Below are 23456 nucleotides of genomic sequence, written 5' to 3' on the forward strand. Positions count from 1 at the left end.
TTTATGTACATTCAGTTTTTGAACGTCCCTCTCCACCATTTCAAAGAAATATTTTTCTAGGAGGAAAATTGGACAAGTTGGGTAAAAAGTGTACCGAGGTTTAAACCTACCTTTGGATGAGTTAGTGTCACCATCTGGGTTTTTAGTGTTCTCATTTTCATTGAGTAAATCCATGAGGTCCTCAAATACCTGTCTGTCATTTTCATCTGTTAGAGGCATGACCTGTTGTATTCTAGCTTCTAGATCTCCATCAAGGTGAAACATATGTTTTAGTGCTAGTCTGCGGCAAAAAAGTCTTAAGTGACTATCACCGTGCCTCACTTTCTATGCTTTCTACTTATATATACTGTTTGCACATTTTGCACCAATACTGCCTACCTCTATTATGTATTATTAAGACTTCTCACATGCCTCACCCCTCTTCTGGAATGCCCTTGCACAGCATATCCGCCAATTTCCCACCTTTAAAATCTTTAAATGCACCCTCAAAACCCACCTTTTCCAACAAGCATATGCTCTATCTTAGGCCATACACCCTTTAACCTCGCGTCTAGATTGACTTCTTATTAATTAACCTAATCACATACTGCCTGTATATATACTGTATACTTCCCCACCTCTTGTTTCTACCCCATTCCTTTAGATTGTAAGCTTGCAAGGGCAGGGCTCTCCCACCCTTTTGTGTCTTGGAATGTTATTCATTTAATAGCATGCACTCTGTTATACATTTATACATTTTAGTCATTATGTTAAATTTGCTATTGTAATCACCAGTTCTGTATTTTGTACCAGTGTCCATATTTGATGTATATCATTGTCTGTGTCATTATGTATCCCTTGTTTGTTTTCTTACATTGTACAGCGCCACGGAATATGTTGGCGCTTTATAAATAAATAATATTAATAATAATAATACAGGGATCTTATCCTTATAGCTTATAGGTAAGCCGTCTCGTCACAGGTTTTCACTTTTCTGCTTATTTCACCTTTTTCACTTTTTTAATCAGTTTTCCCTTCCTTTTTTCAGTGGGGTCCATTTCAGTGGCACTTGGGCCTCTTATTACTACCTCTGTACCTCACTTTCTATGCTTTCTACTTACACTCACCTAAAGCATTATTAGGAACACTTGTTCAATTTCTCATTAATGCAATTATCTAATCAACCAATCACATGGCAGTTGCTTCAATGCATTTAGGGGTGTGGTCCTGGTCAAGACAATCTCCTGAACTCTAAACTGAATGTCAGCATGGGAAAGAAAGGTGATTTAAGCAATTCTGAGCGCGGCACGGTTGTTGGTGCCAGATGGGCCGGTCTGAGTATTTCACAATCTGCTCAGTTACTGGGATTTTCATGCACTACTATTTCTAGGGTTTACAAAGAATGGTGTGAAAAGGGAAAAACATTCAGTATGTGGCAGTCCTGTGGGCGAAAATGCCTTGTTGGTGCTAGAGGTCAGAGGAGAATGGGCCGACTGAGTCAAGCTGATAGCATAGCAACGTTGACTGAAATAACCACTCGTTACAACCGAGGTATTCAGCAAAGCATGTGTAAAGCCACAACATGCACAACCTTGAGGTGGATGGGCTACAACAGCAGAAGACCCCACCGGGTACCACTCATCTGCACTACAAATAGGAAAAAAAGGCTACAATTTGCACAAGCTCACCAAAATTGGACAGTACAAGAAAAAAAAATGTTGCCTGGTCTGATGACTGTTGACAGAGTCAGAATTTAGCGTGAACAGAATGAGAACATGGATCCATCATGCCTTGTTACCACTGTGCAGGCTTGTGGTGGTGGTGTAATGGTGTGGGGATATTTTCTTGGCACACTTTAGGCCCCTTAGTGCCAATTGGGCATCGTTTAAATGCCACAGGCTACCTGAGCATTGTTTCTGACCATGTCCATCCCTTCATGACCACCATGTACCCATCCTCTGATGGCTACTTCCTGCAGGATAATGCACCATGCCACAAAGCTCAAATCATTTCAAATTGGTTTCTTGAACATGACAATGAGTTCACTGTACTAAAATGGCCCCCACAGTCACCAGATCTCACCCCAATAGAGCATCTTTGGGATGTGATGGAACGGGAGCTTCATGCCCTGGATGTGCATCCCACAAATCTCCATCAACTGCAAGATGCTATCCTATCAATATGGGCCAACATTTCTAAATAATGCTTTAAGCACCTTGTTGAATCAATGCCACGTAGAATTAATAAGAAGGAACAGAGGCGCCAACAGGATAAAAACAATAATTAAAATATTTAAAAGATTGCTTGGGAGGCAGTGGTGGGCTTACCTCCTATAAGCAGACACAACAAGCTGTGTATTCTAGACAAAAATTATTTATTGGTACACTCCAAGGGTTAATTGCAACGCGCTTCGCAGGTTCACACCCGCTTCATCAGGCAAAATATGACAGGAGTACACAACTGGGGATGAGAAAGGCACAGATTGGTGTATATCCTACTCAAAACATGAATATCTACTTTTGTGATTTTTTCACAAGGAAAAATGTAAACTGTGTAAATACGTGCTGCATAAAAATAAATTTTATGCTAGGTTGGAAGAAGAAAAAGCTTGAAGGGGGGGCGGGGGGTTGTTATTATGGACGCGCTCTATAGGCAGTAGCAATGTTAGGGAGACTTGCCTAAGGTCTCCTGCTGAATAGGTGCAGGCTTACTGAACAGGAAGAGCCGGGATTCGAACCCTGGTCTCCTGTGTCAGAGGCAGAGCCCTTAACCATTACACTAATATAGTGTATTTATACTTACCTGGGGCTTACTCCAACCCCCTGAAGACCGTGGCCTCCCTCGTCTTCTTGTTCTGCCTCTTTTCCAAAGACTTATCGTATAGGTGTGTACGCAGCTTTAAGGCTCGTACACACATCTGATCAAAGGCAACGACGGGTCCGTTGTTGCCTTTGATCAGACGTGTGTACGGGCCTTAACTCTCATTGTGAAATATCTTGTCCACCATCTAATAATCTGTGCTCAGTGCTGGGTGAGGGGCCTGAGTCAGCAGAAGTTCTTCCCCAGCATTGAGTGTGCTTTACTTGCAGAGCATGCTCAGTGTGTGTGTCAGTGTGTGCGAATGTCACTCTTGATTTTCCTGCTGCAACAAGTAATCTTCTGACTTTTCTCACTCCAAGTACATTCCTTGCAGCTCTGCACACTCTATAAGGACTTACAAACTGTACTTTTGCACTCGGTAGTGTTATGTTAATCCACAAGACCTGAAAAACAAAGACTGTGCACCACTTGGAAACACTCAGCAGTTGTTCGGTGAGATCAGTGAAGTTACTTGTGTGGATGTTTTTCTACTCAGGAAGTGAATATGTATTTTCACTGTTTGCTTTGCTATTTGCGTTTCCAGGATCACAACGCAGAAAAATCATTTGGATCCACTTTGAGTGTCCAGCTGTGAACTTCAGTCAAAGAGAGAAAAGATTGTCTGCCAACGAGAGCTGCACGGTCGTCTTGTCAGGACTGTAAATACACATTGCGTCCTCAGCTGACTCGTACAGCGCAGAGATCTCACTGCAGATGGGTCCTGTGTGAAGAAAGTGTTTAGACTGGATTAGGTCAGTAAATGTTTTCTTTTTGTAATTTTTTTTTGTCTGCACATTCCTGGTTAGTTGTAAGGAGTTAATTTTTGGCTGGAAGTACAAAGGGCAAAAAGTCCACAAATAAAAGTAAACTAGGGAAAAAATTGGTCTAGATTCAGCTTCTTAAATAAAATGCAACAGGCTGGTGCAGGTATGTAAACTTAGGATAGCTGCTCTGTGAGGAAGCTAATGCAGCTACTTCAGTGGGTGAGTCTTGATTGCTTAATGCCACAATTAAAATCTCTTGTAGTTGATTAAGGCCTCTTTTCTATGAACTGTTGAGCTGTGTGCTCAGAAAGCAGTTACCAGGCAGCAGCGAGCAGTTACCAGGCAGCAGCGAGCAGTTACCAGGCAGCAGCGAGCAGTTACCAGGCAGCAGCGAGCAGTTACCAGGCAGCAGCGAGCAGTTGTGAGAGCTCAAGAGGCATTTCACTGCCTACTAACAGTCAATGGAAAAGAGGCCTAATCATTGCATGTAATAAATGAAGGCAGCAAGATTTTTTTTTATTATTATTAGTACTTATAACATATTGCTGATTTCTTCTGCAGCACTTTTACATATGGGTGGTACAGCAGTGAAGGGGATTCCAGTTTTTCTTTGTAGTACTCGATTCCCAGTTCAAATCTGTCAGGACACTATCTGCATAAAGTGTGTGTGCGTGCGTGCGTGCGTGTTTCCTCTGGCCACTCTGGTTTCCTCCCACATTAGTCAGTGACATGACTATGTACTCTGTAAAGTGCAACAGAATATGTCATTGCAAAATAAATACATAATAATAATAAAGTAGGACATTAGACTATGACTATGGTAGGATTAGATTGTGAGCTCTTCTGAGGACAGTGAGTGACATGACCGTGTACTCTGTAAAGTGCTGCGGAAGATGTCATTGCTATACAATACAGGTACTTATCCGTTAGCCGGGCGCATCCGGCAGGTGGCGCTAATTACTATTCCCCCTCCAGGCCGACATGGATAGTAGGGAAAGATGTAACTCTGGTGGAGTTTTGTCGCCACCCTGAGGATGCGCCCGGCTAACGGATAAGTACCATAATACATAATATTATGATAGAACATCTGACTATGACCACAGTAGTGGGTAGATTGTGAGCTTCTCTGAACAGAAGCCTAAAACAGTTTTTAGGGAGGACAAAGGGAAAAACACATTAACTTATAGGCCTAGTGCACACCGAGCAGTGTTGGTTGCGTTTTTAGAACCGCTTGCAGATGTGAAAACGCTTGGGTAATGTATTTCAATGGGCTGGTGCACACCAGAGCGGGAGGCGTTTTGCAGAAACGCATACTCCTGGGCTGCAGCATTTTTTGGATTTTGGAGGCGTGTCTGCCTCAATGTTAAGTATAGGAAAAACGCAAAACGCTTGATAAAACGCCAGATCAGAGCGGTTTTCCAGGCGTTTTTGTTACAGAAGCTGTTCAGTAACAGCTTTACTGTAACAATATCTGTAATCTGCTACACAAAAAAATTCTACCCTAAACCGCAAAACGCTTCATAAAAAGAAGAAAAAACGCTTCAAAAACCGTTTTACGGATCTGCTAGCGGTTTTTGGTGTGCACTGCCCATACAGCTGGGGTCAGTCCTTAGTCAGCAAAGTACATTGTCATTCATCAGATGGATGGGACACTTCTGCAGTTGGTGGTGCGTCAGAAACATGTACTCTTTGCAGTTGATATACATGTCAGATCAAAGTCTATCTTTGAAAAATATCCTCAAGGTTCTGTCACATACACGATGTACATCCTTCAATACTACCTCACCCGTGTTCAGTTAGGAAGTGAGCCATTGCTTTCAGGATCTGGCCATTATTGACCAGTTTATGAATGGTTGGGCTCTTATAGACATTTGGCTGCTGCTCTTGTTTACGTGCAGGTTGCTTGGAGCCCTTGTGGCAATCCCTGCATGTGCATCTGAGCGTGCATCAGCCAGTTTCGGGTGCAACGCGTAGCAGGTTTTTTTTTTACCGGGCATTAACTGCACCACTTGTCAACTGCTGACACACTGGTGGTTACAAACGATCCCATTAGGTTGTAGGGCAGACCCTGCACTCGCAATTGTAGCGGGCACCTTTTTAAACCGGACGCCACCTGCGCCATTTTCAATTGCTCCACCCTACAGTGCTTTAAACCCATTAGCAGCTTCAAAGGAATGATCTCGTTTGAGGTAAGTGCACTTCTTTTAACTTCAGCCGCCAGAACTCGTGCTGTAAATGCTTGGAATGCTTTGATGCCTCTCTGCTAGCAGAAAATATAGAAACTGAAAGCAGAGGTCCTCTGTTATGGTCTCACACTGCCCCCTAGTGACAAGTGGCCATAAATATACATTACAGCAGGGCTAATTAGTAGCAAGGAAATGTAACAAATAAGAAATTTAAAAAATGTGCTAAAATTGACCGGAACACTTGTAAACCTCTAAATAAATTGGCTGCTAAAGGGTTAAAAAAGTTATGTTATTATCAGGCATAAACCTTTATTTTATATACTGTTTTTGCAGTGTCCTTATACAGCCTGTATGGAATGAGTCCTGGAGTAGCCTCAGGACATGTTGTGAGCAGTTCCCATGTGTCATGTGTTTTTTGTTTATACAGCCTGCTGTTTACTGACGTGTCTCCATTCTGTGTCTTCCAGCTGTAGCCGGGCGTGCTTCTGCCATGGCTCTGAGCAGTGGGGTCTCTGCCATACGCAGAGTCGCCATATTTGGGGGCACCCATGGAAATGAACTCTCAGGAGTTTTTCTTGTTAAGCACTGGCTGAAACATCCCGGGGAGATTGCCAGGCCCGGCGTGGAGGTGAGACCCTTTATTACCAATCCAAAAGCTGTGGAGAAATGTGTTAGATATATTGACACTGACCTGAACAGAGTGTTTGACAGTCAGAGTCTCAGGTAAGAAAGTCCTGTGCTCTCTTCTGCCTTCTTCTGAAACACAAACTCTTTGCTTGAATGCCATGGTGATATATACCGATGTATATGTATACTCTGCTAGAGTTTGTCGAGCAAATGATCTTAAAGGACACATCCGAGAACATTAAAAATAAAAAATCCACTTACCTGGGGCTTCTTCCAGCCCCTGCCAGCCATCCATCCTGTGCCCTCGCCGCAGCTCTACTCTCTGCTGGTGGTCCGGGGTCCCCTCTGGCGCAAGATGTCCACTGCGCCTGCGCTAATGGCTCTCAAAGTCTCGCTGATGTCATCCGGACAGTTCTGCGTAGGCGTAAGAGTTCTGCGCCTGCGCAGTACAGCCCGGATCATGTCAGTGCGACTCAGTGAGCCACACAGTGGAGCGCAGGAAGATACCGACCTGGCGAGGTCAGCATCTGCACCGCAGGGGACCGGGAGCCAACGGAGCTGTGTCGAGGGCACAGGTCGGCTGCCATGGGCTGGAGGAAGCCCAAGATAAGTGGATTTCTTTTTTTTAGTTCCTCGGACCTTCCCTTAAAAATGTACCTGAGACAAAAGGAGTCTCACTTTTATACTTACCTGGGGCTTCCTTCAGCCCCCTTGAGGCCACTCATGCTGATTTTAACTTTGCTTAAATAAAGCGTACATTTTATAAGTGGTCAGTAGCGTAGGAACCACCATAGCATCCATAGCGGCTGTTATGGACCCATGGCTACAAGGAGGCCCACTGATACTGCCTGTTTGTGCTTTTTGTATGTGTGCTGTATTCATGGGCCCGGCCATGATGGCCAGTACCTCCCCACACTGTTCCCCTGCACCCCTCAGAAAAGCTATGCAGGTAAAGTGGGACTATTTTTCTCTGCGCATTGATATGGCCTAATGCCTTGTTTTTAGTTCTGGCCAGAACTGGAACAGAGAAGAGGAGAGCGTTGCTGGTTTCGTTTGGATGTTCCAAACTACTTTTATCTGACTTGTGTGCAAGGCTTAGTAATGCTTTCTCCTAAGAGGAAAGGTGCGTACACACGTCAGATAAAAATGAAAGATCACAGACCAATTTTACCCCCTTTCATGTAGTATGAGAGCCATACTCTACACAGTCTATTCTATGGAGCTGAACTCCCCATCAGATAGAAACCTTTGCAAGATGCTGCACACACAGATGCTGTACACATTCAACAGATCAGTTCCTGCAAAAGATCTGTTCCTGCAAAATGCATTCATAGTCTATGATATCTGCAGATCTCGTACACACCTTAACGGACAATTATCTGTAGCTCAGATCCACCAGGTTGGATCTTCAGATCGGCAGATAATTGTCTGATCTGCAGATGAATGTCCATTAAACAAGGTGTGTATGATGATCTGCAGATATCATAGACTATGAATGCATTTTGCAGGAATGGATCTTTTGCAGGAACAGATCTTTTGCAGATACTGATCTGTTGCATGTGTACAGCATCTGTGTGTGCAGCATCTTGCAAAGATTTCTATCTGATGGGGAGTTCAGCTCCATAGAATAGACTGTGTAGAGTATGGCTCTCATACTACATGAAAGGGGGTAAAATTGGTCTGTGATCTTTCATTTTTATCTGACGTGTGTACGCACCTGAAGGAACAGATGTGGCTGTCCTAATACCGCAGGGAGGGCACCAGACTTTTGCTATTGGGCCCAGTGATTTCTAGCTATGCCCCTGTAAAATGGTACCGGATTTTGTTTGGTGGAGTGGTGACATTTCTGTATGACTGCTGCTACTAAGAGAAAGTGCTGAGTCATGTTGGCTTCCTGACAATTCCTCTCAGGCCTTTGATGAATGGAATCCCTTTGCCTCATTATCAGAAGTGTTTCTGCTGAGGGATTTCCCAAGCCGGCCCCACAGGGCAGTGGAAGCACTATTGTCAGGACTGTGTGAATAAAAGTAGAAGCATGGGCATGTCCCCCCCCCCCCCCCCCCCTCCCCAACTTTATTTTTAAATAGGACCTTAGGCCACTTCCCTTTGTCCTAGGACCACTCCTACTAGGTATCCTAAAACACACTGCCTCTATATATTTGTTGTATGCTACCCCTCCTCTTCTCCCCCCCCCCCCCCCCCCATTCCCTTTAGATTGTAAGCTCGCAAGGGCAGGGCTCTCTCCCCCTTTTGTGTCTTGGAAATCATTATACATTTTATTCATCATGTTACTTTTATCACTGTCATTACCAATTCTATATTTTGTATTTTGTATCATTCTTTGTATTTTGTCACTAATTTTGTATCTTGTATATTGGTGTACACCATTGTCTGTATTATTATGTACCCCATGTTTGTTTCTTACTTTGTACAGCGCCACGGAATATGTTGGCGCTTTATAAATCAATAATGATAATAATAATAGGACATATATCTGGTTTATATTCTGTTTATGCGTGTTTTAGAGTTTTGTACCATGTTAGCCATGGGTTAAGGCAGGAAAAGTTGAATTTATGAATGAGAATGATACCATTTGTTGAGTATCTTGATTTTTTTTTGCTGATCTCTGTATGTTTGTATTTACTTATTTTGTAGCAGACAAAACTCTGCAAAAGTCCCCTATGAGATAGCACAGGCTCAAGAAATCAACTCCATATTTGGTCCCAGAGGGAGTAACGATGCTTATGACGTGATTTTGGACCTGCACAACACCACCTCTAATATGGGGGCCACGCTGATCCTGGAGAACTCCAAAGATGATTTCACAATTCAGATGTTCCATTTCATTCAGGTAAAAAGGCTGAGCACAAGCTGTTCCGTGCCAAGAAGCTGCTAGTTTCACATTTCGCTGAATTCTGCAACTTTTTATGAAGTATTCTGTTTACAAAGCAAATAAGTTCTGGATGTGCTATTCAGATATGATGTGTTCACCTTACTAAGGAAGGCATAAGATAGAGTAGAAGGTGAAGGAATGGTGACGTTGTGCAAGGCAGCCAATATAAACACAGCTGCAAGTGTGGATATAAAAAGTGGTTAAAGCAACCCTTTACACAAAGTTTATTTATTAAAAGCTGTTTCGGTGTTCACCCAGTCAAGGATGATTGTAAGTGATCGCCGCCTCTGAGCAAAAATAAACAGTAAGGAAGGAATTTTTTCCCTAATTGGTCCAAGCTTTGTAAGAGTTTTTCACCTTCCTCTGGATCATCTGGGAAGTGTGAGGGTGCAGGCCAGCCTTGTACCTTATTTTCTGGTTGAACTTGATGGACGTATGACTTTTTTTCAACTGAACTAACTAGAGCAAAGTTCCTAGTATCCGGCACACGTGGGTATTGCCTGATGCCAGGTACAGGTGCTTACCAGTTGCTTGAACCGGCAATAGAGTAGCTCTGAGCCTCTGACCTCTCTCGCCCCTCGAGCATCAGAAACAACTTACCGATCGTCCGGGTGTCATCTGCTACACATCCTGCAGCTCCCAGCTGCTTTCCAGCGTCTTCCGTGTGCCGCTACCAAAGTGGCACCTGACCTGCATTGAGTCAGGTAACACGCCGGGAGCTGGGCAGGGACACTGGAAAGTGATGGTAGTTGCAGGATGTGTTGAAGACGGCACTAGGAGGATCAGTAAGCAGTTTTAACGTTGAAAACCCCCAAAAGTTCAGTCCCGTTATCCCCTCAGGCATGCCAGTTAGTTGAGACTTCCAGTTGCCTGAGTTCCAGATAACGGGGACTTTGCTGTATGTAACTGCACATTGACTGATTCTATTAGAGTCCATAGCGAAATAGTCCTACTGAGATGCACTGAACATTGCAGTATTCTTTCATTTATTTCCAGAAATCCCTGGCTCCAGTGCCTTGCTCTGTGCTGCTAATTGAACACCCTAAATTGAAATATGCAACAACACGCTCTATAGCGAAACATGCTGTGGGTAAGTGATGTCATGTGTTGTATTGCAGTATTTGTACCTTGCTGTAGTGTGTTTTTTTTATATAGCTTACAAGTGACCATGCAAGTAGTGCTGCTGTGACACTCAAAATAGCTATAGTCTTGTTTGCTTTCAAAACAGTAGAATGATTGCTTAAAGTGGGATAAAACTTTGACAGAACATTCAATAAAAATGTTTTTTCCTACTTTTTATTACACATACCGTTATCATATTTACTTTTGTGCATATGTAATATTGTCTGTTTACAAATAACAAATTCCCAGTTTACAGTACTCAACTGTAGGTCTGTCACTTTGCTAGAGCGCCTCAGAGGTACTCTAGCAGAGTGATAGACCTACAGTTGAGTTCTCCTTGTTCAATTGCCTGATGAAGCAGGATGTTTGGCCCGTGAAACACGTTGCAGCACTATAATTTGGAGAATTGTTTTAAATAAATGTTCTGATCATAAACAGCTCATACTGCCTGGTCAGTTGTGTACTTGAGGGAGGTGAATCCACCCATTTCCTTCCTTTTAGACGGTTTTTAATATATTTTACCCTACATTGGCGCCTCTGTTATTTTTGTACTATCACTAATCTAGTCCACCCTTGGTGGAGGGGTGTATCCCTATTCCTTTTCCTGTCTACAGAGAGCGACTTTTTAGACCTAAGTGGGGTCAGGTAATAATTCTCCCCACCTGCTTTTCCAGTGGTTGCCTGTTAGGTGACCCAGACTTGTGAGTATAATTACGTTTCCTTTGAATATATCCATACCTGCAGTAATTACTACACCAGATTGGGCTCTCTGTTTCTTGTTTTATTTTTCAAATAAATACAAAAGCGAACAAAATGGCTGGATAAACTAACACAAAAGTGCAGAAAAACATGTATATTGTCAACAACAGTAAAGACAAAAAAACTAAGAAAATGGTTCCAGGATCAAACAAACAGCTTAGCATTCTAAAGATCTGTACACATGTTCAAGAAAGTCGCCACAAACAAACACCAAACTTCGCAGAAAAACTTTAATGTTGATAAAGACAAACAATGAGTCTTTCCAATGATGTTGTCCACACATCGATATTGCAAATGACCAACTCATTTAAATAATGTGCGTGCAAGTGGACGTGACATTATGCATGACATGCGTGCAATTCTGTAAAGTTGATCCGTCAGATGGATGGGGAAAAATTATAGGGGGTGGTTAGGCACCACCGGGGGGCTAGGGTTAGGCTCCACCAGGGAGAGTGGTTAGGGTTAAGCAACACTAGGTAGGGCGTTAAGGTTAGGCACCACCAGGGGGGGAGGTGGGGTCGTGGTTAGGGTTAGGCACCACCAGGGGGGTTTTAGGGTTAGGCACCACCGGGGGGGAGGTTTTAGGGTTAGGCACCACCAGGGGGGGTTTTCAGGCTTAGGCCCCACCGGGGGGGGGGGGGGGTTAGGATTAGGCACAACCTGGGAAGGTCTAGGATTTAGGGATAGGTATAGGGAGAGATTTGTATGAGAGTACGGTTAGGTATAGTTACAGTAAAATATCTGTAATACCTACAATTTCATTACTATGCTTAATACAAGTGTAAATATATAGTTTTTTTGTTATAGACGGCATTTAACATTTTCATTACTGTTAATTTAACATATTTAGCACTTGATCTTAGATTATAATATAGAAACAAAAATATTGTTTTACATAAAAACTTATAATTTCATCTATATCTCGTGCCCTTTTTTCCAGGTGCCCTTTTTGCATGTATGCCTTGGTGGTAGGGGTAAAATGGCCTGTGGGCTGAAATTGTTCATAAAATGTTTATTTATGTTTAACAGGCATTGAAGTGGGACCACAACCTCAAGGTGTGATTCGAGCAGATATTTTGGAGAAAATGAGAAGAATATTGATCCATGCGCTGGACTTCATGCATCATTTCAATGAAGGTACACATTTACTATAAGTAATTCAAACGACTGCAGAGTACATACACACATCCTCACTTGATTGGCCAGTTTTAGCAACTCCATGTAGGTATGAGGGCCAACAGATTTTAAACACTATATGGCCTCAATTCACTAAGATCATGCTGGAGATAATTAGGCAAGAGGAAACTTACCTCCACACAGTGAGAGAGTTATTTTATCTCTTCATTCCTTAAGTTACCTTCTCTGTAGATAATTTACCTCCTCTGTAGTTATTTTCAAACGCAGTTAATAAACAGCCTGTCTTTATCTCTGGAGTTATTTTAAGGATTGAAGAGTTAACTTAAAGACAGAAGAGTTAGCTTTAGGTTTGCCTGAGGTAAAATGTTTCCTGAATAAGACATGCCTTATCACCATGGTGACCACTCTAGAAACGTTATTAAAGACAGGAGATAAGCTTAGTGATTTGAGGCCAATGACCAAATTGTGTAGGTAAGCTCTCATACTACATGGAGGTGGTAAAATTAGCCAGTGATTGGCCAATAAAACATTGGATGTGTGTACAGGCTTTAGATTGTAAGCTCACTAGGCAGAATTGTTCTATGATGAGTTTCATTAGTTTGTTACATTGGCTTATCTGGTTTATCTGGTGTTTCCTCATTTCACAAATTTCTGCAGAATATATAAAGTTTTTTTTGTATCCAATGCGTCATCTGTACCCATTTTTCCTGATTTATTCTAAATGTAAAAGTCATGCCAATCGGGTTTTCATTGAGGATGTCCACAAAGTCCTGATGTCCAAGTATGACAGGTGCTCCTCAAAGACAATTGAGTCCTCCCCGTCGAAGCCCTGTGCAATAAAGTAATAATACTGCAATATACAGTAATATTTAAGCGTGCTGCGACAATGACTGCTGACGGAAATGCTTATCTACCAGTGGTAAATGTGCTGTAAAAGGTATTGTCAAAGGTAATTACATCATGGTCAGAGTGCACCCTCTGTGTAGTGCAATAATAAATACCACGAGCAAACACTGGCTTTGATAATTATGCAGTAATCAAATTCTTCCCAATGACTGACATAAGAGTGTGCTGGTATATACCACAAAAACAGCTTCCAAACCCAACATGTTTGGCCCTTGCACAGAGCTTCGTCCTGGAGTACTAAACTGTCTTTCAGGAGGACCTTTCACACTATTTTGAGGTAATTTTACGGATGACGTGCTGATCCTGTGGGACAGCCCTTGTAAAGTTTTTCAGGACTCAATGAGAACCAGATTGGCATGAATTTTACATTTGGAGTAGATAAGGAAACTATCAACTTTGTTGATCTGAAAATCACCAAGGGAAAAAGATGGCTCATAGGATGCAAATGGCACGTCAAATACAGAGATTTGCCTTGTAAATATTAGTGTAAATTGCTAAGAGTTTAACTTTGTACAGTATACCCAATAAAGGTTTAATTTTAATTGGTACTCATATGGCGTATCCAATTTAAACGGTTCAAGTTTAGGAGCACCCAAGTTTTACTGGTGAACTTTAGGGTTATACTGGTTTGGTGCCACAGAAGAACTACAGTAGCACAAATTGCTGACCATAAGTGGATTGTGTCAGAACACACAGTGCATCCCAGCCTGCAGTGTATGTGGGTTGTTTAGCCAGAGACCAGTCTGACTGCCCCGGTGATTCCTGTCACAAATGCCTTCATTGGAAGAAAGTGTCTCGGTCTGAGGAACCTAGTTTTCTCTAGCCTCCAAATTCTCGATCTCTCAATTCTGCTGAGCATGTGGATTTGTTGGCTGAGCATGAGCTTTTGGAATGTGCTGGAAAAACACATCCTCTGCATGAAGGGCCCCGCCTTGCAAAAGATCTCCTGCTTATGCCTTGGAGCCTGCTACCTAAGGTCACCTTCACACACAGGTCTCATGGAGTCCATGCCTCAATGAGTTAGAGCTGTCTTGGCAGCACAAGGGGGACCAACACAATTTGTAGCATGTTGTTTTAAAGTATTTTCTCGACAGTGTAAATACTCATGGTGTGCGCCTAATAAATAAACGTTCGTTTTCAGTGGTTATTTATTTATTTTTAATCTGTGAATTCTTGTTGTCTTACAGGAAAAGAATTTCCACCTTGCAGTATTGAAGTGTTCAAAATTCTGGAGCAGACGAGCTACCCCAGGAACAAAGATGGAGAACCCTCTGCTGTCATTCATCCAAATCTTCAGGTGTGTTTTTGAGTGGTTATTGCGAGATATCTTTCCCTTCCCCCCTCTCCACACATACAGCCTTCCACTTTCATTAAAGTTAGGCTCCTTTCACATTGCCGGCAGTTCATATCAGTTTATTCGGAACAGATCTGTTCCGGCAAGTGAAACACAACTTTGAGTTTTGTACAACTTTTCCGGATCAGCCGGATGAAGCAGATGGTGACGGAGGCCGAAGGAATCAGGATGGATGGTGTCGGTTTTCCCTAGGCTGCTCGGCACGTACATTTCGCAAAAGAATCACCTCCCGCCACCCATTTGGGTCTCTGCATGCTAAAAAAAAACACCAGTTTACAGATCCCAGAGCCCCAGCAGAAGCATCAGGCTACAACTGATTTGCAGTAGACCAGTTGGAATCATCCCTCCCTCAGGAGGATTCACATTGGTTCGCTGAATAGTGGCCCAATGAAAATCCTCCCTGGTGCTCAGGAAGGATTCTAAATGGTCGTTTCCAAACGAATACTTCCAAGCCTGATGCTTCTGATTGGACTCTGGGATAGGTGTACCGATGTTTCTAGCATTCAGCATTTTCTAGCATGGAATTAACTGTAGAGAGCTTTGAGGGCCACCAGAAATGTCTTGGCCTCCGAGACAGACTTTAGACATTCCTGGTATAATTCATATGTACATTTTGTTGGCGACGGTGGAGAATAACATTTGCGCTGGGGCTTGTGGCCTTGTAGCAACATCACTGCCCTGAGTTCACCTGAGAACCAGAGCTGTAGACCTTGTATTTTCCACATTCAGAACTCTAGAAGAAACTGCAGTCAGATTCCCCTCCGTGTTCTTGTGAAATATTCTGCAGTGATTTTCTAAGGAACAAAGTCTGTCAAGGATCCTAGAGTCACGGCCTCTTCCCTCACAGCATGTGGACACGCTCCAGCCAATAGCTGACGGTTCTTTACAAGGCTCTGCAGGGGTCGCTGCCAAGAAAGAATTGCTAAACTCAAGGAGATTGGTGCTGTTTCACAACACAAGGTAAATAAGGTTTAGAGAAATGAGGAGAAAGGTTACAGTCCTGACCGCAGAATAGCACAACACAAACCGTGCGCAGGAAATGCCTGTGGCCAGCTCGCTGTTTGTGTAGAGAACCTCCCCAGCCTGAGGGTCTTTCATGTCATTCACGATGTTATGTGTTACTTTGTGGAATAGTTTTGCACTCATTGGGCTGTTATTATTATTTAGTATTTATATAGCACCGATCTCTACCGCAGCACTGTACAAAGTATATTGTCTTGTCACTTAACAGTCCCTCTGTGGGGCTCACAATTTAATCCCTACCATAGTCCTATGTCAACATATGTATCGAGTAGTGTATGTATGGTAGTCTATGGCCAATTTCGGGGTAAGCCAATTAACTTATCTGTATGCTTTTGGCATGTTGGAGGAAAACAGAGTGCCCGGAGGAAACCCACACAGACATGGGGAGAACCTACAAACTCTGTGCAGATAGTGCCCTGGCTGGGATTTGAAGCGGGGACCCAGGGCTGCAAGGCGAGAGTGCTAACCACTACCCCACCGGCTGTACAAACAATAGCGAGGTGCTCAGAAATCCGGAATACCAAGAAAGATACCTTATAACAGGGGTAGGGAACCTTGGCTCTCCAGCTGTTAAGAAACTACAACTCCCACAATGCATTACAGGAGTCTGACAGCCACAGTCTTGATTAATAAAGGCAAATGCATGCTGGGATTTGTAGTTTTATCACAGCTGGAGAGCCAAGGTTCCCTACCCCTGCCTTATAACATGTAGTATGCAAATAGCGGGCACTTTTTTTCAATTAAATATGCGCATTTATTCAAACATTTCGGGACAAAGGAGTATCCCTTTATCAAGGAAGTACGTTAACTCCAGAATGTCCTGCAGAATGCGTGCGCAGTGGTGTAACTACAATTCATGCAGCCCCTATCAAAATTGTCAGTTCTGTCAGATTTCCACTACCTACTGTAAGTGACAGCAACATAGGAGAAAAGTAATTTATGGCTCATTTTACTCTGGAAGAAATGTACTTCTTATTTGTGTGTGTTTACATGTGTTTTAAATTTTACAATATTCACAATAGTGCATAGTAAAAAAAACCCTCTGGAAGTGCCAATTGGAGCTTCCATAATGAATGTAAAATCCATTGTAGGGCTCTCAAACAATAAGCTGGTGTTCCATGATAGTCTGTATGTATGTATGTTATGGTGCATCATCCAAGCTCTCATAAGCGAAGCAGCTAATTATAGCGCTAAAAGATTTGGGCGCGGGGATCTTTTCAATGTTAAATATTGATTTTGTCATTTTTAGTTCAACATTGCACAAGTTTGGGCGCCGTAACGAAATATCTAAATTTTATCAAAAACGATAACTTATGTACGATGAATAGAGGTTTGTGAAACTATATAGACTTTCATTGTCTGATATTGTGTATGTTTATTACGATATTTCACTAATATATCGATATATGTAGATTATATCGATATATGTGACATTACAATAAAAAAAATGTGTAGTGATGTAATTTCAATAATAGGTCATTATATGTAATGTCACGAATATATCGATATATGTGGATTATATCGATATATGTGACATTACAATAAAAAAGTATGTGTAATGATTCAATCACAATAATGGGTCATTATATGTAATGATTTTTTTACGATAATATGTGTTATTACGATATTATCCTTTCTATGTGTAAAAGGGTGTTTATGCAGGGGAAGTGGATATAGTTAGGCACCACCAGGGAAGTTTTAGGGCTAGGCACCACCAGGGCGGTGGTTAGGGTTAGGCACCACCAGGGGAGTCTAGGGGTTAGGGATAGGTACAGGGAGGGTTCTGTGTCAGAGTAGGGTTAGGTATACTTAGGGTTAGGTACCACCATGGGGGGTTAGGGTTAGGCACCACCATGGGGGGTTAGAGTTAGGCACCACCAAGGGAGGGTTCTGTGTGAGAGTAGGGTTGGGTTAAGCTGTGTTGTTGAATTACATTACAATATTTAACATTATTATATTTTCTTTTTCAACTCACATCTGTGTTAAAACGGTAATAATAATCAGAATTAACGGTTTTTTTATCATTTATCGATAATCTTAATAATAACTTTTTTAAATGTACGCCTCACAAGTGCTACATTACCATTAGCAGAAAATAATATATCTGTACTGTATTAACGTTGTAGGCTCAGGATGAGAAAAACAACCAAATTTGGTAGTTTTCCCGTTGATTTGATTGATATCGGCCACTGTGTAATTTGCCTTTCCTCTGCCTCATCTTGCAGGACCGGGACTGGACCGCTCTAAACCCAGGAGATCCCATGTTTATTACCATGGGTGGTGAGGTCATACCGTACCAGGGGGAAAACACAGTGTATCCAACTTTTGTGAATGAAGCTGCGTACTACGAGAAAGATTTAGCCTTCGTCACAACACAGAAGACGACAATATCTGCAGAAAGCCTCCACTGTAAATCTGCTTAATGCTATAACAGCCATATATGTTATCAGGCTTCCTACTTGTTCGTACAATTTACTAAGGCCTAAGCTAGATGATCTAACATGCCTGATTGCAGAAACACAATTAGTAGAACTAATCATAAAACTACTCAGGGCAACTGTTTATGGTTTAATGGCGTGCTAAGATGGTGTTTGCTGCCCAGGATAACCACACACAGACAGATCTATGATTGGGAATTGACTCTTCAGCCTGTAAATAGATGAAGAAGACATTAGAAGTAAAAGGTTTTCTCCATAGGAAAGTATACTCCTTCCGGTTTCAAAGCAGGAAGCATCTGAGTCAAGTGAAGCTCAATGTGTCACGCAAAGCAGTGATCTCCTCCTTTCCCTGTCCACTTGTTTGGCATTGAACAGTGGCAGGTGGGAGTATTTGAGTGATTGAACTTGCTATGCTGAATTCAGACAGCAACACTACTGCTTTGTACTCTTGGCTACACCTGGCCAATCAGCCAACACGCCGATGAAATTTCATTTTACACTAAGTCCAGTAGTATTACAGTAGAATCCCTTTACAGTAATCTCCAAGGGACCGGGCAAAATAGTTTGCTATATCAGAAATGGTCATACTCAAGCACATAAAGTATACTATAGTCAGAGCCGGATTTGAACATTTTACCACCCAAGGCCCATTGTCACCAACCTGTTGCTCTCTCCATCCTTTGTGCTCTCCCCATTCTGTACTCCCCTGTTCGGTGCTGTGTCCCCCCCCCCCCCATCCTTTGCTTTGCTCCCCCTGTCCTTTGCTTTGCTCCACTGCTCCCCCATCCTGTGCTCCTCCCTTTTCTGTGCTACTCCCATCCATCCTTGCACCACCCACTTCTTGCCCTATTACCCGACGCTTGATTTCACACAACGTGAGGAGATGGAGATGCCAGGCACTTAAGCGAGAAGTGAGCATTGCTGGGATGTTCGGAGGAGGTGAGAGAAGCATGGCTACCTCTGTGCCTGATACTCTTCATACTGGGCTAGGGGAGCACAAGGCAGAGAGTGCTTGCCAGGACACGGTGGGGAGTCAGGTCAGGCTGGGTCTCTGACCGCTGCAGTTAACATGTTTGGCAGCTGACTGAGTGAGCCAGCCTGCTGCCCGCCCCTTGTTTCCTTGGTGCCCAAGGCCATGGCCTTTGTCAAATCCAGCATTGCTTTAGTACTGCATTTTAATTTAGTCAATAATTAGGAGTCATGTTTTCTCTTTTCAATGCTTTAGCAAGTGCATAGTGTTCAAAATGCACAGTGCTCAGTATGCAGGGATTTGCATGCAATAATCCCGTAAGAGCTTGCACAGGAAGCATAGTACTGTACTGACCAGGATCAGGAAGAATTGAATTATTACTGGAGAATGGAGGGAGACGCCGGGGCATGTGAGGTGCGGTGAGGATCCGCACAGCTTCTCATACACACATTAGTCTTCCTTTTTTGAATTTAATTTAGCGCCAAGGTTTCCTTTAACTTCTTTATCAATCATGATAAAAATGTCCACTCATTGGCCACTTTATTGGGCACACCTTGCTATTTCAGTTTGGACCCCATTTTGCCTCCAGAACTGCTCATTCTCTTTCGACTTCTGAGATCAACAAGGAATTTTGTTTCACAATCAACTGCTGGTCACTGGATATCCCCCCCCTCCCCCACACTCTTTTTTTGTACCATTTTATGTAAACCCTAGACTAAAGAGCATCTCATAAGAGGCTACTTTGCAGACAGTGCATTAGACTTATCTTATGAACGTAACTTCCTATGGTATATAGCCAGGCTGACTTTAGATAATGTGGCTCTTTTTTTATTTTTCCCTGCATCAGGATCTTAAATCATACCTGAATTGCGAAGAAATTCAAACGATAATTATATGTCTAGTTCTAATGATATGTAGAACTCTCCTGGAGTCCCAGGTTCTTATTTTCAATAGGGTTAGTGTGCACAGCAGCCATGTCACTGTGACCTAAAATCTGCTTCATTCAGCTACCAGCAAAAATAAATTTGGTTTTGACCCTTTTCAGCACTCTGCTGTACTCTATCGGGATTGTTTTTCAGCCAGATAAAGTGTTTTGGCTTCTATTTTCTTTTTAAAGTGGAACTAAACTTAGAACATCCTCTCTGCTCTAAAAAGATAAACAGCTTAATAACCTTTAAAGAAAAACATTTCTTTTTTACAGCTAATAGATATCCTGCAATAACTCTGCAGTGTGTCTACTTCCTGCTTTCATGGAAGCAGACATAGGTTTAACAACCTGCATTTACAAATTAGCTGCTCTGCGAGGCTGCAGAGATTCCTGTGCTGACACAACTGAGAGATCAAATTACACTTGTGATTAGTCACAGATGAGGGGGAAATATACAGGCTAAATGCTCTAAATACATACAGGGTGCATTTCTCTCTGTTTTCCTTCAGGTCCACCTTAAGGTGAGCTGGCTGCTGTATCCCACTGCAAGTCGACTGTCTTACTTGATTACATAAAGCCCTGTTTTATTAACCCTTACAATAAAAAGTGACCACAAGCAAGTTCTAAAAAGGCTTAGTAAAATATGTACTCATGTTTATCTCATCATGTAAAATGTCGGTTTAGGTACACTTTAAACAAATCCTTAAAGTGGTCTGAAAGTCAGCATTTCTACTTTGCTCTAAAAGATTCAGCTTTAAAGGGGAACTGAAGAGAGAGGTATATGGAGGCTGTCATGTTTATTTCCTTTTAGACAATACCAGTTGCCTGGCAGCCCTGCTGATCCTCTGCCTCTAATACTATTAGCCATAGCCCCTGAACAAGCATGCAGCAGATCAGGTGTTTCAGTGGTTCAGACTTATAAGTCTGATCTGACAAGACTAGCTGCATGCTTGTTTCTGGTTTTAATCAGATACTACTGCAGAGAAATAGACCAGCAGGGCTGCCAGGCAACTGGTATTGATTAAAAGGAAATAAACATGACAGCCTCCATATACCTCTCTCTTCAGTTCCCCTTTAAAGCTACTATCAAAGACATTTTTTTAGCAGAACATCACTGAAATGGTAAAACAAAGCACTTTGTCCTGCTATTTAGCTTTAAATCCACATCCAAACTGGAGATAACAGTATCTTTGTTTACATTCCAATGTTGATACATGTGTGTGTAACAAGTAAAAAACACTTTCTAAGAAGCTGTCTCTGCTTCAGGCACACACAGAGCTCAGAACAACTCATTAAAAGATTTTAATATATAATAAAAAGCAGTTAGAAATGCAATGACAGTATTCAGGGCAAGATAAACTACACTTTGGAAACTTGTAATTTGTAGACAGACAATATTACGTGTGCACAAAAGCAAATATGATAACTGTATGAATAATAAAAAGTAGAAAACACATTTTTATTGAATGTTATGTTAGAGTTTCAGACCACTTTAATGAATGAAATAGAAGAAGAAAAATGAGATATGAATTGACTATGGAGAGTACTAGATTTCTATGTCTTTGTATAATTAGCTGGTAAGCTGTATATGACCATTTAGAATAATGAACAGAGATCAGGGGTGCTGGTGGAGCTGTGGAGATGTTTGTCAGAGGATGTTGCATCATCCCAGTCTATTCAGCAGTAGGGCTGATGTGTTCAGAATATTCAAATTCAGAACCTTTATCACTTTCTGCTTGAGGCATGAGGCAGAGATCAAAGATGCCTTGGTGGAGGTGTTTCATCGGAGGAAAATGACTGCTTGGTTGTGTTAAAGTGTTTGGAATACTGAAACTTGGAACCTCTTTCCAAGTTCTTCCAATCAGAATCAGAATCTTCCTACATGCTATCCACACGATAGGGGTGGACGCCTCTGTGCGCTATCCTATAAAGAGGAAGTATATGAGAGCTGGAATGTGACGTAGCACACAGCAGCCAGAGGCGGACTCTGTCCTGCCAGAGTTCCATTCATCCCAATACAAAGGGTTAGATGAAGATTTTATGCTTAAAGGGACACTTAAGTCAAACAAAAAAAAAAAATGAGTTTTACTCACCTGGGGCTTCCAATAGCCCCCTGCAGCTGTCCGGTGCCCTCGCCGTCTCCCTCCAATCCTCCTGGCCCCGCCGGCAGCCACTTCCTGTTTTGGTGACAGGAGCTGACAGGCTGGGGATGCGAGTGATTCTTCGCGTTCCCAGCCACAATAGCGCCATCTATGCTGCTATAGCATATATCATATACCACATAGCAGCATAGAGGGTGCAAATTTGTCTGGGAACGCGAAGAATCACTCGCATCCCCAGCCTGTCAGCTCCTGTTACCGAAACAGGAAGTGGCTGCCGGTGGGGCCAGGAGGATCGGAGGGAGACGGCGAGGATACCGGACAGCTGCAGAGGGCTATTGGAAGCCCCAGGTGAGTAAAACTCATTTTTTTTGTTTGACTTAAGTGTCCCTTTAACAACAACAACAATCGCAAAAAATACATATATATACATATAAATTGTAGATTTTTCCAAGAGTAAAATGCTCTATGAATTTACTATAAATTACTTTTCCCTATGTTGCTGTCACTTACAGTAGGTATTGAAAACCTGAGAGATCTTTCAGCTTTTAGAATATTCCAATCTCCTTATGGGGGTTTCTCAATTGTTTCTTTATTTGCAAAACCACTTACTGAATGGCAGTTTCTCAGTCCAACTGCCAAACGAGTAGGAAGGCTGGACGGCATCTCTGCATACCGCCTCTTCAGGGAGTGCTTTTCTTAAGAATAAAGGAAATACTGAAAATACCCCATGAGAAGTTGAACTAGTCCAAAGTCTGTCAGATATGTCAACATTTTATTACCTACTGTAAGTGACAGCAATATAGGAAAAATGAGATTTATAGTGCAATTTACTCTGGGAGGAATGTACATTTCATATGTATGTATTTTAAAGTTTACAATTTTTCATGATAGTGCTCCTTGAAGTGTCTTGCCATGGTACAAGGAAGAATATTTGAAAGTTATATTTGCCAGTTATTAATCATCATGGATGGCTATGCAATGAAATGGAAGCATAACTGTATTAACGCTAACTTTTTAAAAAAGTTTTGTAATTTTATATTTATGCTGTATACATTTATAATGAAAATCTATGGTTAATAATATGTTTAGCTATGCAATTTCTAATTTTCAAGAAACCGCATCTTTTGGTGTACGTTTCATAGGAAACAATGGAATATGTTTATTATGAGGAATAAACGTTAAAGCACCCCTGAACCGGGCAGTAAATAATATACTTTTTACACTATTTGATGTCTGGTGCTGTGATATACTTCACAACATCGTCCACTTCTCCAGTGCCCCCCCCCTCCCTGTCCCTCATTCTGCGCATCCTAAATATTTGACTAGAGCAGAGCGTTGATGATGTTTTTCTTCTGCTGTGACATATCACAGCATAATCCTCCCTTCTTTCTTCCAGCTCCCACTCTATC

The 23456-nt window shown here is 42.2% G+C and overlaps 1 protein-coding gene across 3 annotated transcripts; it reads left to right on the forward strand.

Moving 5' to 3' along the window:
- The first annotated feature begins 3086 nt into the window (after positions 1 to 3086).
- On the forward strand, positions 3087 to 18067 carry ASPA (aspartoacylase). 3 transcript variants are annotated; one of them, XM_068270713.1, is made up of 8 exons: positions 3087 to 3291; positions 3383 to 3590; positions 6256 to 6511; positions 9071 to 9266; positions 10305 to 10398; positions 12219 to 12326; positions 14420 to 14529; positions 17835 to 18067. In XM_068270713.1, exons 3-8 carry the CDS (start codon positions 6279 to 6281, stop codon positions 18030 to 18032), a joined length of 939 nt encoding a protein of 312 aa, XP_068126814.1. In that variant the 5' UTR covers positions 3087 to 3291; positions 3383 to 3590; positions 6256 to 6278; the 3' UTR covers positions 18033 to 18067. The 3 variants fall into 3 exon arrangements, with proteins under 3 accessions (XP_068126814.1, XP_068126815.1, XP_068126813.1); XM_068270714.1 differs by lacking the exons at positions 3087 to 3291; positions 3383 to 3590 and adding an exon at positions 5613 to 5791 and having other exon boundaries at positions 9074 to 9266; XM_068270712.1 differs by lacking the exons at positions 3087 to 3291; positions 3383 to 3590 and adding an exon at positions 5615 to 5791.
- Positions 18068 to 23456: the final 5389 nt, after the last annotated feature.

Source organism: Hyperolius riggenbachi, chromosome 2 (genome assembly GCF_040937935.1).
Source record: "Hyperolius riggenbachi isolate aHypRig1 chromosome 2, aHypRig1.pri, whole genome shotgun sequence".
Taxonomy (NCBI): domain Eukaryota; kingdom Metazoa; phylum Chordata; class Amphibia; order Anura; family Hyperoliidae; genus Hyperolius; species Hyperolius riggenbachi.

What these genes read in the sequence shown, in the direction of transcription:
- ASPA (XM_068270713.1), top strand. Translation starts at nt 6,279, where the DNA reads ATGGCTCTGAGCAGTGGGGTCTCTGCCATACGCAGAGTCGCCATATTT. An exon ending in TTTGACAGTCAGAGTCTCAG is followed by an intron (nt 6,512 to 9,070) that starts GTAAGAAAGTCC and finishes CTTATTTTGTAG; the next exon opens with CAGACAAAACTCTGCAAAAG. An exon ending in TCATTCATCCAAATCTTCAG is followed by an intron (nt 14,530 to 17,834) that starts GTGTGTTTTTGA and finishes CTCATCTTGCAG; the next exon opens with GACCGGGACTGGACCGCTCT.